General features: G+C 37.2%; 2 protein-coding genes across 2 annotated transcripts in view; one reads left to right on the plus strand and one right to left on the minus strand.

The window, feature by feature from the left end:
- Positions 1-1,163: 1,163 nt before the first annotated feature.
- Positions 1,164-4,066, minus strand: CNBP (CCHC-type zinc finger nucleic acid binding protein). The gene is made up of 3 exons (XM_089638732.1): positions 3,908-4,066; positions 2,021-2,288; positions 1,164-1,938 (listed from the first exon to the last, which is right to left on the minus strand). The coding sequence occupies exons 2-3, from the start codon at positions 2,263-2,265 to the stop codon at positions 1,674-1,676; spliced, it is 510 nt and encodes a 169-aa protein (XP_089494858.1). The 5' UTR covers positions 2,266-2,288; positions 3,908-4,066; the 3' UTR covers positions 1,164-1,673.
- Positions 4,067-4,807: 741 nt separating this feature from the next.
- LOC149418311 (peptidylprolyl isomerase domain and WD repeat-containing protein 1) overlaps positions 4,808-12,245 on the plus strand; it is a 37,996-nt gene continuing 30,558 nt past the window's right edge. Inside the window, exons 1-5 of the mRNA XM_089638733.1 lie at positions 4,808-5,266; positions 5,644-5,943; positions 7,388-7,475; positions 8,536-8,982; positions 9,553-9,745. Coding sequence (XP_089494859.1) covers positions 5,149-5,266; positions 5,644-5,943; positions 7,388-7,475; positions 8,536-8,982; positions 9,553-9,745 — 1,146 coding nt within the window. The 5' untranslated portion in view covers positions 4,808-5,148. The remainder of the gene's footprint in view (positions 5,267-5,643; positions 5,944-7,387; positions 7,476-8,535; positions 8,983-9,552; positions 9,746-12,245) is intronic.

Consider the following 12,245-nt stretch of genomic DNA (forward strand, 5'->3'; position numbering starts at 1 on the left):
CACAAGCAAGCAGGATACACAAGCTGTTTGCCATACCAATTATATTAAGAGTATTCCCAATGAGCCAAAATTCTCCGGTAGATAATGAACTTTTTATTAATAAATTTACTAATGCTTTAATTGTATCTAGTACAAATGACGCGTGAACAGTTATTTCTTGTGGCAATTACACAACTCTCCCAGCACCATTCTCAAATCCCAATCAGCCATTCTGCAAGATCGTTCGTGCCCAGCTTATTGATTTTCTAGTCGAAATCATAATTCCCAGATCCGAATTTCGGAAAATTGATTTCCAAAATCAACACGATTTCGAAAATTTTATCACTTTTGTGGGAGTGCTGTGCTTCACTGAAATGCAGCAATCAAGTAGAACATAAGTGATTTTAGAAGTTTTATTAACTTTTTTAAACCAGTCCCACGGGTCGGCAAGCATCAACATAAACCGAACACTGTACAGAAAAGCTCCACACTGAACGGAACTGCAGACCATTACATTACTATAGTGGACATTTTCTGCGCAGGATCTCCGCAGCATTCAGTTTATGTCGATTGCTTACCCATGACATGACTAAATTATTGCGAAACCACTTCACAATATATGGTCGTACGGGATACAGGGACCATATTCATGTAAATACAAACCTCTGCAACCCAATACTTACATTAGCCATGATGAACGTTTAACTCCGAGCTGAGATGCTGTGATGATCGTAGTAGAGAAGATATGATTGATAAACACCAGAATGAGTTTAAGGAAATGTATTATGTTACTAAACAAGTCCTCGTCAGATGACAAGAACACACGGCCGGCACGCTTAGTGCGAGCAGGCGCATGCAGACAATTACAGGAATTTTCTAATATTTAAGCAAATATTATAACTAATTGTTTCCAAAGTTATGATTATCTTTCATGGCATATCTTGCATGGAGTTGTTTGTTGGTTGGTTGCTTGATCTACGTCTGTCTACATCTCCCAAGTGAACCCTCCTCCTCCTCCAAGGGATTAGGAACTTACAAATGGATGGTGAGGGAAGTAGTGGGTCCGACCCCTCAATGTCCCGGAGATGTATAATGAAGTGTGAGGGACATTGAAGGGCCGTTCCTCGGAGTTAAGAAAGGAACTCCTCCTCGCCTCGCTCCCGTCTGAAGGAAAACACAGTGAGTGTTGGAGATAAATCAGTTAGATTTTATCTTATCAAAACAATTATTTGTACAAAATATATAAATACTCTGTAATTTCACAAAATGTAACGCTTAGGCCTCTCCACATATTAATGTAATGATCTCCCCTTCCCCGACACGGGACAACCATCCTAGCGCAACATCTCCAGCCAGCCTTGTAAGTATATAAGTGATATATAAATATATAAGTAACGGATATATACAGGACAAAGGGGGGTGCACAATTCAACATGTACAACTTAGTTCTCCATTCCGTCTATTTCGCAAAAATATGATTAAAAACATAACTTTGAAATTTTCTTACACCTTTAACTGTCTTAAGATCTAATCTCTCCTGGAACTGCAGGGCCCTCCGAGGCTCGGTCACGGCCCCCGAGGCTTGTGTCGTCGCCCCCCAGCCGGCTGACGGAGCCAGGTCGCCCGCACATAGAAAATTTGCTGAATTGAAAGAATAAACCGGAACCCCTAAGATTAGCGCCACCAGGGCAGTGTTAGTTCCGATCATTGAGATCGCAGTCACGGCTGATGTGCCCCGTCTTGTTGCAGTTGTAGCAGGTCTTGGCGCCATCCGGGCAGTTGCGGCTGATGTGGCCAGACTTGTTGCAGTTATAGCAAGACAGCGAAGAACGACCCTCGCGCTCCTGCCCTCCCTCGGGGCAGTTGCGCGAGATGTGGCCCACCTTGGAGCAGTTGTAGCAGGACGGCTCGTCGGGGCTCTGCGTGCAGTCACGCGCTATGTGTCCGGTTCCGTTACACCTGCAAACAGACACCAACAGTCAGACTTCACTCCAATCAAACAACCAATTCACGTAACCTCCAAAAGCAATTGAGTACTGACCTATAACATCTATCGGCCTCCTCCTTGCAGTCCCGGGCGAAATGTCCTTGCCTGTTGCACTTGTAGCACTTCTCGCGGCCCCGGCTGTAGCCGCCGTCCCCTCCGCGGTAGCCACCGTCGCCCCCGCGCTCCTTGCCACCCCCGGGGGCTCCGCCGCCGCCACCACCGCCTCCAGCCCCAGACTGGGTGCACTCCCGGGCAAAGTGGCCGGGTCGGTTGCACTTGTAGCAAACTGTGGAACTCATGCTTGCTGGTGTGATGTGGTGATCTGTGAACAGATACATTAATTAATACAACCTTCAAATGCACTATTTGGTCTGATAAGGAACGTAAAGAACCCTTCGGAGCATAAAGAAACATGGCACAGTAAAAATTAACCTAACCACGCTTTTGCAATCAGTTCTACAACTGAGAAAAATACCAAAAATGTATGTCCAATGTTATTCATAATAACTACATGAAGATGTGAACTCGCAACCAAAACTGTGAAATTTTAGTACTGAACGTCAGTGCATGTTGATTACGATATGGGGGTAAACAAGGTGTGGAAAAGATTTTTAATTGAGAAAACAGCTTTATCAATAGTGAGATACAGTAACTAAATGAAATTGTAACCATGTGTTGGAAGTACACAAATTTAACTAAAAATGGGTCAAAAATAATGCTTCTAAAAAAATTTGCCATGTGGTTTTGAATAAATCATAAGCATGGCATCTTTCTTTACACGTCCTATGCACACAGAATGTAAGTTTCGTGGTAAGAAAAGATAACGGATTCAATCTTGGAATAATAATGGCATGCAACTTGAATTAAAGTATGAAGTGTTCAATGAACTGCTGTTTAGAATTTTATGCTGTGCGGTATTGATAAGATAAAACTAAACAACTAAAAATAAAAACTTATTATTTGAATACTCACACGAAATGTTGGTACAAAATTATCTGTGTAGCAGGGGATAATTTATTATGTGGGAATATTATAAATTATATGGAAAACATGTTGATTATATTGCTCGTTTAATGAAATCGGAAGCACACAAATAAAACGCTTGATAAGATGCCATAGTTGATCTAATTTGAATAGAATGTAATGATAATCGCCAATTACCGGGAAACCGAATATAATTTATAAGTTGCACTTTTGATATTTGAAAAAGATTAATAAATTGCCGTAGCTCACTGATAACTATAACAGTACATATATCATTCACAAAAAAAACACTAAAATAAGGTTAAAATCTATTACACGTGAAATGCCGTTCAATAAAATTAAACAACAATTTTTGAAATCGGAACATGTGGAAATCAATATCGGAGAATAATTTATTTTTATTTAAAGAAAAAAATAAAATAAGCACTAAACTTGATCGATTCGTTTTTAGAGAAATTACGCGATTTGACGTATTTTAAAAAAGAATGCGTTTGGGAATATTTATAAAAAGACCAACCTGACGGCGAGGGTGAAAATCTATTAAATTAATGGAAAGCGGCGAAAGCACACGCGCGTAGTCGATTCCCGATTGTGAATGTCAATCGGCGAATGTGCGGCTCAAACTGTTCGCCGGCTAGGAATTCGCGGTGAAATAAAAAGATCTCGCGTGCAACAACGGATAGAAGCGAAGGAAGGAATGTTAATGCACTCTATATACGTTACATCGCCTTTTTATGACACATGCTTTGGGCCATACGCGTAGTATCGAACAATATGCAGAATTACATATCGTTTGCAAACAAAATACGCTAATAACGACAAATAGGAAGCGAGGAACAGAATATAATGGAATAAAACGTTCGTATTAAAAATATCGAGGTGTACGGAAACCACGTGTTTTCACAACCGGTACAGTACGATTAAAGTGTTAAATATGCTGAAAATCGATGTGCTTACCTTTAAGTATTATATTAAAATGAAATAACAAAGTATTTATATCAAAGTCAGCAGTAATAAAAACTGAATAACTATGCTAAATCTATAACACCACCGAATTGCAGAAGCGTCGATCACAAAAATGCCCGCTACCGACCACTATGGAATCGCAAAGGACGGAAGAATGCATATGAATGCACGCGAAGTGTGGCTACGGCTGTTGGCTCATCACTGAAAACTGTGAACACGGGGCGAGGGATGGATAAACGCGATTATCCCTTTAAAAAGTACCCCGAACCTACCTACGAACATAATACGAAATTATAATAATTTTACAAAATTTCGAAATATAATATTCTTTAATTCTTGATAAAAAAGACCTCGATTTGTTGAAATTAATTTTAAGTTGCAATACAATTTTGTGTATTGCAGTACACAAAAAACTTTCCTTGAAAAATTCGGAGTATGTAGTGAATTTATTAATAAAATATCATTGTTATTGGCCAAGGAAGAAAGACTTATCATTATTAATATTTTCAAACTATACTTTGGGATTTCCCAAGTGCAGTACATTTCAGTGAATCGTTACGTCAAAAAAAATAAAAATAGATATATGTTTTCATTCGTAAACCAGTTGTTGCGCAGGGGCCTCGCGGTTAACACGTACGGTGTAAGAGATTCACGATTCACGATGTACATTGTGCAATAGCAGCTCTACTCCTATTACATTTGACGTAGATTAGTTATCTAACCGTTAAGATTAGTGCCGATTAGAACCGATAACGTGAAAACTAAAAAATAAAAAGTTTACAAACCCCATTTTACTTTTGGTGGATAAAAATTAACGAATTATAATTTCAGAATTCATTTAATGTTAGATATAAAGTGCAAAAAATTTACAGTAGTATTGTGATAAGTGGTTTACCTTGGAGTTTTAGTATCATAATCTTATGGCCAAGGGCTCTTTTCCTTTTACCAAAAATGTGTATGTGTTTACATCTTACATGAAAAGCATCATTATTAATTGTTTGTAATAATTTATCATCACTACTTCTTTGATATCCGCAGAACGCATTTCGGCGATGATGATGATAAGTTTGTCGTAATTTTACGAGTGGTGTGTCAACTGCCATCTGCTGTGCAAAACCTATCCTATATAAATGAACTAAAATGGAGATTCAAATGACTGTTTACGTCGCAATGGAAACTTGACAGTTCATAACAATTACACATTTGGTTCTTTAAACCTTCTATAACTTAACATGTCTGATTCAGAAATTAAAACACAAACAAAAGATAGCGGAGATGAATCTGACAGCGACTGGGTCGGACCAATGCCCTCAGAAGCGGCGAAACCCCAACCTCAAAAAAAGCGAAAAGGTAATTAATTGTAGTAGGAGAATGACATTTATTTATAGCAGGGTCAATGAATATTTATGATAAATTAAATATTGGTAAACTTGTAGAATTCCGCTGCATGCGAAGTTTCTTGGAAGAAAAACAACAATTGATTTCAATTGAGATAACTATTTAAGTCGTGGGTACATGACAAAATGGGTTGTTAGTTTGGGTTATTTTAATAATTTATGCGTATATCCTATCCTTCAATCTCCCCAGGTATAAATAGATGTTTTTCTTTTAGTAATTAAGTTGAAACCAAGTGCTATTTATATTTTTTTGCGTATGATTGAAGCAGAATTCGACATGTTTAGAGACAATGAATATTTATGATAAATGAAATATTTTCCATTCTTTAGTTTTACAGTACGAGGCGCTGTACTTAGAAAACCTGCCTTCTTCAGAATCTTATGAGAAAAGCTATATGCACAGAGATATTGTTACTCATTGTGTAGTGACAAAGACAGATTTTGTTGTGACAGCTAGTTGTGATGGTCACCTGAAGTTCTGGAAGAAGGTGGAAAAGGAAATAGAGTTTGTGAAGCATTTCCGAAGCCACTTGGGTCCGATAACAGCCCTGGCCTCCAACTGTAACGGGACGTACCTCTGCACAGCGTCCAGCGATAAATCTGTTAAAATATTTGATGTTATAAATTTTGGTAAGCATCATATTTCTTATTTATTGAACATCAAATTACTGAAGCTTCAAAAGATATATTTTTTTAACATTAGCTCCACACAGGAGCAGTGGTCTGCAGCGCCAACGAGCATTGGAGCAGCGCCCACCCAACATTTCAGTCAATCTAAAGTGATAAATATCTAACTAACCAACCAACGGTAGGAAGAGAGGATGGACCGCCAAACCACTCGGTCACACCACACACTCCTTGCCTCATTCACATTCATACATACTCTTCTATTATTCTGACTCTTGACATGGCCCGACTCAAGTATCTGATTCACTTGGTCGTGCCATGTCTTCCTCAGGCGTCCCTGACTTCTGCTACCATTCACATTAGCATTGTATATTCTCCTTACACTCCTTTCTTCGCTCTATACATACCCAAACCATCTAAGCGTCCCTTTCTTGATCATCAGCGAAAATCGAAGCAAAAAACAGTAAGAAACGTAATTCTATAAAAGAATTTTCTTTGTATCACGTGTCACAATTCACATTGTCCGAGCGAATTCCATATCGCTCACTAAGAAATGTCACCAGGGAACATCTATTATCTATATGAATGTTGACCATAGTATTTAAATTTCTCCGAAACATGAACGGCGCTCGCCAATACTCTTCGGAAAGATGTCGCCACTTTAACAGTTTGCATACCGATCATTCCAGCAGGTCGTTATAAGCTTCAAAATTGCTAATTGCTCTTATCCTTTACTGCTAAAGGTTTAGGTATGTTAGGAATGTAGTGGCAATATTTTTAGCCCACCCATTTTTGTGTGTACAAGCCGCCACTGCACAGGAGGCCTCGAGGAAAATATTTTCCTTCAGGGCCTGTGTCATTTTTTTTGGGGATCGGTGTTAGATCTGGGAAGGAAAAAGGTATGAGGGGTGGGTAGGAATTTGGGGTCAATGTATCTAGGAGTGATGAATGAATCCATCCCTCCCACGGAGGTGCAAGACGATGAGGCGAGGAAGAGTCCGGCTGAAGAAGTCAAAAGGTCTCCCTCAACCAGTCTCTCAATTCGACTCGCCACGAGTAGATGGGCAAACTGCGGCAGGGATGTTGGTTATCCAATTAATGGTTCCCGGGGCGGCAGTACCCATACCCGCCTCCCAAATTGAAAAAGATACATGTATTTAATAAAAAAAATTGAGTTCTCTCGATTTAAAATGTTTTCAAAGATGTATTTTCTTTCCAAGTTTGGAAAGATACAATAATAAATACTCAAAATGATTTTTCAAACCTCAAATCTCAAATTAATTACCTAAGTTTTTACTCCATTGTAAATGTAGTACTAGGTGGGAAATGTCATACCAATTTGCCATATTACAACACAAACAACAATCATATTATAAATGTAATGACTTTTTGAATAATGTAGAAGCATAATATGCTTATATTATCTTATTTTTTGTTTCTTTTCCAGACATGATTAACATGATAAAGCTAGATTTTGAACCCTACTGCGCAGAATGGATCCACACTTCTGGTGATGCTATCAACGCCCTGGCATTGTGAGTTATATTGGTTATTCATTTCTCCAGAAAGCAGGTGCAGTCTTTTAAATACATCTGTTTGAATTTTACTTTTGTTTTTGTGAATGCAAATCTTGGAAGTGCAAATTAACCCACTTCCCGACACAGAAAACTCACAGCAGTTTAAGAGCCAGTTCCTTGGGGGAAGGGTTCAATCGAATTGCTACTAGCCAGCCCAAGAGATGACGCAACTAGATTGAAAACTGAAAATACATAGATGTATTTAATAGAATAGAAAAAAACACTTTTTTACAAGTAGATGTTTATTTTATTTTAAGGAAATCGACAGTTTTCAGTGTGTTTGGTTTCTACGTGTGCGATTAACTTAAGGCTATGCACCATGTTATGTAACACTTGGAATAGGGCCGCTAACAATAATACTCGTTATGTAGATGGCGATAAGGTTTAATTTCCCTATTAACACTAGCCGCGTGTTTTCATTTATACATTTTGCGAAGTTCAGGCACAAATATTGAAATGTTGTACAATAATTTTCTTAAGAACTTAATTTTTCCACGTTATTCAATAATATCATAAAGCACTTTTTATTGACCCGATACTTTATTTTTTCTAGGCTTAGAAAAGGAGTAAGAAAAGAATTACCAATAAATACTTGATTATTTCAAAGCTAAGATGAGTTCTACTCGCAGTATTTAATTGAAGCATCTAAAATATGTCTAAGCGATGAAATTTTCATACTAAAAACACTTGATTGTGCATTACTTCATGATGCCTCGCCTTAACTGAGAAACCAATTATAGATTTCCCCATTATGCTAATACATTGTATTTAAAAACTAAACAGTACAGGTATTACATACATATCATTGCAAAAAGAGCTAAGAGATATGCACTTGGGCCGTTATTTGTTGCTGTATCTTTTGCATTACCTTTTTTTGGTTTCATTTATAAATCATGGTCATTTGCCATCCTACAAATGACGGAAGAATTAACCTTAACATCATACTTTGACCTCCACCATATGAAGAATAATATGTTTCTTTGTTATAAATAAGTAACTTATTATTTTTCTTTTCCAGGTCAGAAGCAAACACAAATAAAATCTTCATATACAATGGCATCCAAAGCACAAAAGACCCGCTCCACGTCTTTGAAACGTTGCATCGCCAGCCTGTTACAGTCATCAAATACAACCTAGCCTTTGACATCTGTGTGTCGGTCGATAAAGCGGGAATCCTCGAATATTGGACTGGACCCAAGCAAGAATTCAAGTTCCCAAAGAATGTTTCATTCGACTCGAAACTTGATACAGATCTTTTTGAATTTGCTAAGAATAAAACTTTTCCAACTGGGCTGGCGTTTTCTCCGGATGGAAGAAAAATGGCAGCATTGTCTGTGGATAGGAAAGTTAGGGTGTTTAATTTTGTGACAGGAAAGCTGTCGAGGGTCTTCGATGAGACTTTGCAGAGGTTTACGGAACTTCAGCATCAAACTCAGCAGCTTCCCAACATGGAATTCGGAAGACGGTAAATACGTTTTTTAATTTTTTATAATTGAAGTATATGTGGATGTAATTAATTCTATATTCTGTTTTATTCTCACAATAATTCTTTTATACTACTAGGTTGGTTTTGAGTTTCAGTTCCATTCAGAATGGGAGTCTTTTTGATAATTATAGTGCAATGTAACAATGCATGCATGAATGTATGAATTGATATTTTGACTAGAATTTCCTCATACAATGTAATTATATATAATTCACATATTTATGGTGCATTCCCACCTCATCTATTCTATGAAATAGGTCAGTAAGAACAGGCGTTCTAAGCCATAGAACGCCAGATAAAAATAGAAACCTAATGTTGATTCACTTTCGTTCTATTCTACACTAAAGAATCAACCATAGAATATAGCATAATAAGTGTGAACACGCAACAACTCCTTTCCATTTTCAAACGGTTCGTTCTATGAAACAGATCAGTTGGGTTGTAGTCCAGTGACAGTCGGCATGCTTCCATGCCATATCTTCCTCTGTTTCTATTATCTATGTCAAGATGCAAAAAATTGAAATCTTTACTTTCTATTTAATATTTTAGAATGGCTTCGGAGAGAGACCTGGAGCGATCAGATGCTATGCACCTTGCCAACATACTGTTTGACGAAAGTGGCAATTTCATCCTTTACTCTACCATGCTGGGGGTGAAGCTGGTGAACTTGGTCACCAACCGCTGCATCAAGATGATCGGGAAACCTGAAAACCTCCGCCCCCTCCACCTGGCACTCTTCCAGGTAATTCACGCAAACATTTTACAATATATGAATGAGAATGAAGCAACTAGTGTGTGCCCAAACAGTTGTTTGGTGGTCCATCCTCTACAGTTTGCACTTTTCCCACAAAGGACTGCACTGCAAACCGTTACCTTACTTTAGCAAACTTTACTAGGCTAGGGACTGCTTGCCGGTACCGAAAAGATAGTCACGTGGTTTGCCTCCAACTTAACGAAATGATCCTCACATTTTGCATTAGGGAACGTCAATCTCTTCTGACGTCAGTGGTTCTTCCCTTATTTATAATATAGTTATCACAATGCTTAACCCTTCAGTCCTCTGGCATATTGACCGTTATATTTCTTAAAGATGCTGTCAGAAAGTCAGAGAATTTGTGTGTATTTCCGCTTCTCAATACAATCCAAATAAATGGCATATTTCTGAATGTGTCCTAGAACTAAAAACTGTTTTTGAAAGGTGATGAAATACACTTTCAAATTTTATTATTAGAAACAAACATGTAATTTTTGAAGTATTCAAATTTTGAAATCAAACATAATTTTTTTTTAACTCTTGACAGACCAAGATGCCAAACAAAACGTCTGTAACCAAGTGGGTCTTCAGACGACCCCATGCACTTTTCTGTCTTATGGGCTTTTAAACTATAGAAATCCCAATTATTCAGTCAATTATTAATGGTAACTCATGTATTTGCACAGAAATACTTAAAATACTAAAATGATTTCAAGTATTTAAGCTAATATAAGGAGGATAGTAATTTTGGGTACTACCTACTCCACTTGGCTGCGGGATAGTTAAAAATGGCTCATCTTACATTTTTTCATCTAAACTGAACTAAATTTACTGACTGCATTACATATAAACACTTTACTTTTTTATCATTTCATATAAGTTTCATAAATTTTTCTCGTATTGGCGTCGGAACCTTTGTTTTCATAGAGGTGTACATTTTAATTTTTCTGGGGACTAACTTCTATATTTGAATATAAAACTTAATGTTTTCTCTTTCTAACACCTTTTCATATTTATAAAAATGGCCGGGAAATACAATGATTTCTATGACTATTTGAACTCTTCACATTTAATATAATATTTTTCATCACAATGTTTAATTAAAAAAATCTCATGTACATGTTTTTCATCACAGCACTTTTTGCTATTTTTCCTCTTTGCTGTTTCTCATCACAATGTTTTTCATTGCACATTCTATTACTCTCATCAAAACATTTAAAAAAAAACTCATTTCTTTGTTTTTCACTATCATGATAAACATCATAATGTTTATCATGAAATGTTTCCGCATTGATTTAATTATCTTTTTGCTACAATTCTTTTCTCTTATGTTTCTCATCATGTATATCATCACTGTGTTTCTTATAACAAAGTTTATCATAAAACAATTTCTCATTGTTTGTTTTTCACCACTGTGCTTTTCGTCTCAATTTATATCATCCCTTCATTTTATCATGAAAAAGTTGCACAATCACACAACTTCATTGTTATAAAACATCACATTTCCATATACCATTTTCATGTTTCTCATGACTATGTTTCTTATAAAATAATATTTTCCTACTGCTATAATTTTCATTGCTATTATTCTCACCTCAATTTGTAGCATCCCTCTGTTCATGACAATTTGTAGCATCCCTCTGTTCATGACAATTTTAACAAACCTTCGCAATTGGGAGTCAATTTGCGAGGTTGGCTTGGGTACCGCCGCCCCGCGAACCATTTATTGGATAACCAACACCTCTGCCATAGGTTACCCCAAGTGGTTCCCTACACCCAGTGATTTAGCAGGGCTCACCTGATTTCATCGGGTGAGGTGTGTACAGCATGCGCCTGTCCACTAGCTGCCTGGCTTGCCAGATCGGGAAAGGCTGGTTTGGGGAACATTGTGCCGCAGTGGGAGGGATATGTTCATACGTCTGTCACTTCTAGACACACTGATCCCTAGATTCCTACTCAACCCTCATACCTTTTACTTTCCCAGAACTTCCTCTCCTTCCTTTCCTCGAAAAAGACTCTCCACACAGCATCCCATAAGATGACATAGGCTAGAAGACCATTGTGAAAAGAATTAGCTCAATTATTTGTGTATGAAGTTTAAAAATAATCGTAAAAAAATGTGAATAAGTGTCTAGTACAATACGGACTTGAAATAATATTTACTAAATATGTACATACATCTTTGGCTTAGGAATGTTCAAAACAAGCGGCACAAAATAAAGTAATCTTAAATTCTAAAATGGCAGTTTACTTAAAATCGGTGGGTTCTAGAATATGTGTACGTTCTGTACAAATAATTTATATTAACACCAAATAATTGTCGACATACGGAAAAAAGTAAATAAAACATGAATATACTTATATGATTTAAGATTTTCACGGCCAAAAGTATTTTTGTTATTTGTTTTTGGGGTATTATGCCGTGTTGCGCTAACTCCTTCTTTAGCCAACGTTTCGGACAGCATTGCAGTGTCCATCATCAGGGCAG

This window comes from Hesperophylax consimilis, chromosome 13 (assembly GCF_061612785.1).
Source record: "Hesperophylax consimilis isolate HC1 chromosome 13, BYU_Hcon_1.0, whole genome shotgun sequence".
NCBI classification, from domain to species: Eukaryota; Metazoa; Arthropoda; class Insecta; order Trichoptera; family Limnephilidae; genus Hesperophylax; species Hesperophylax consimilis.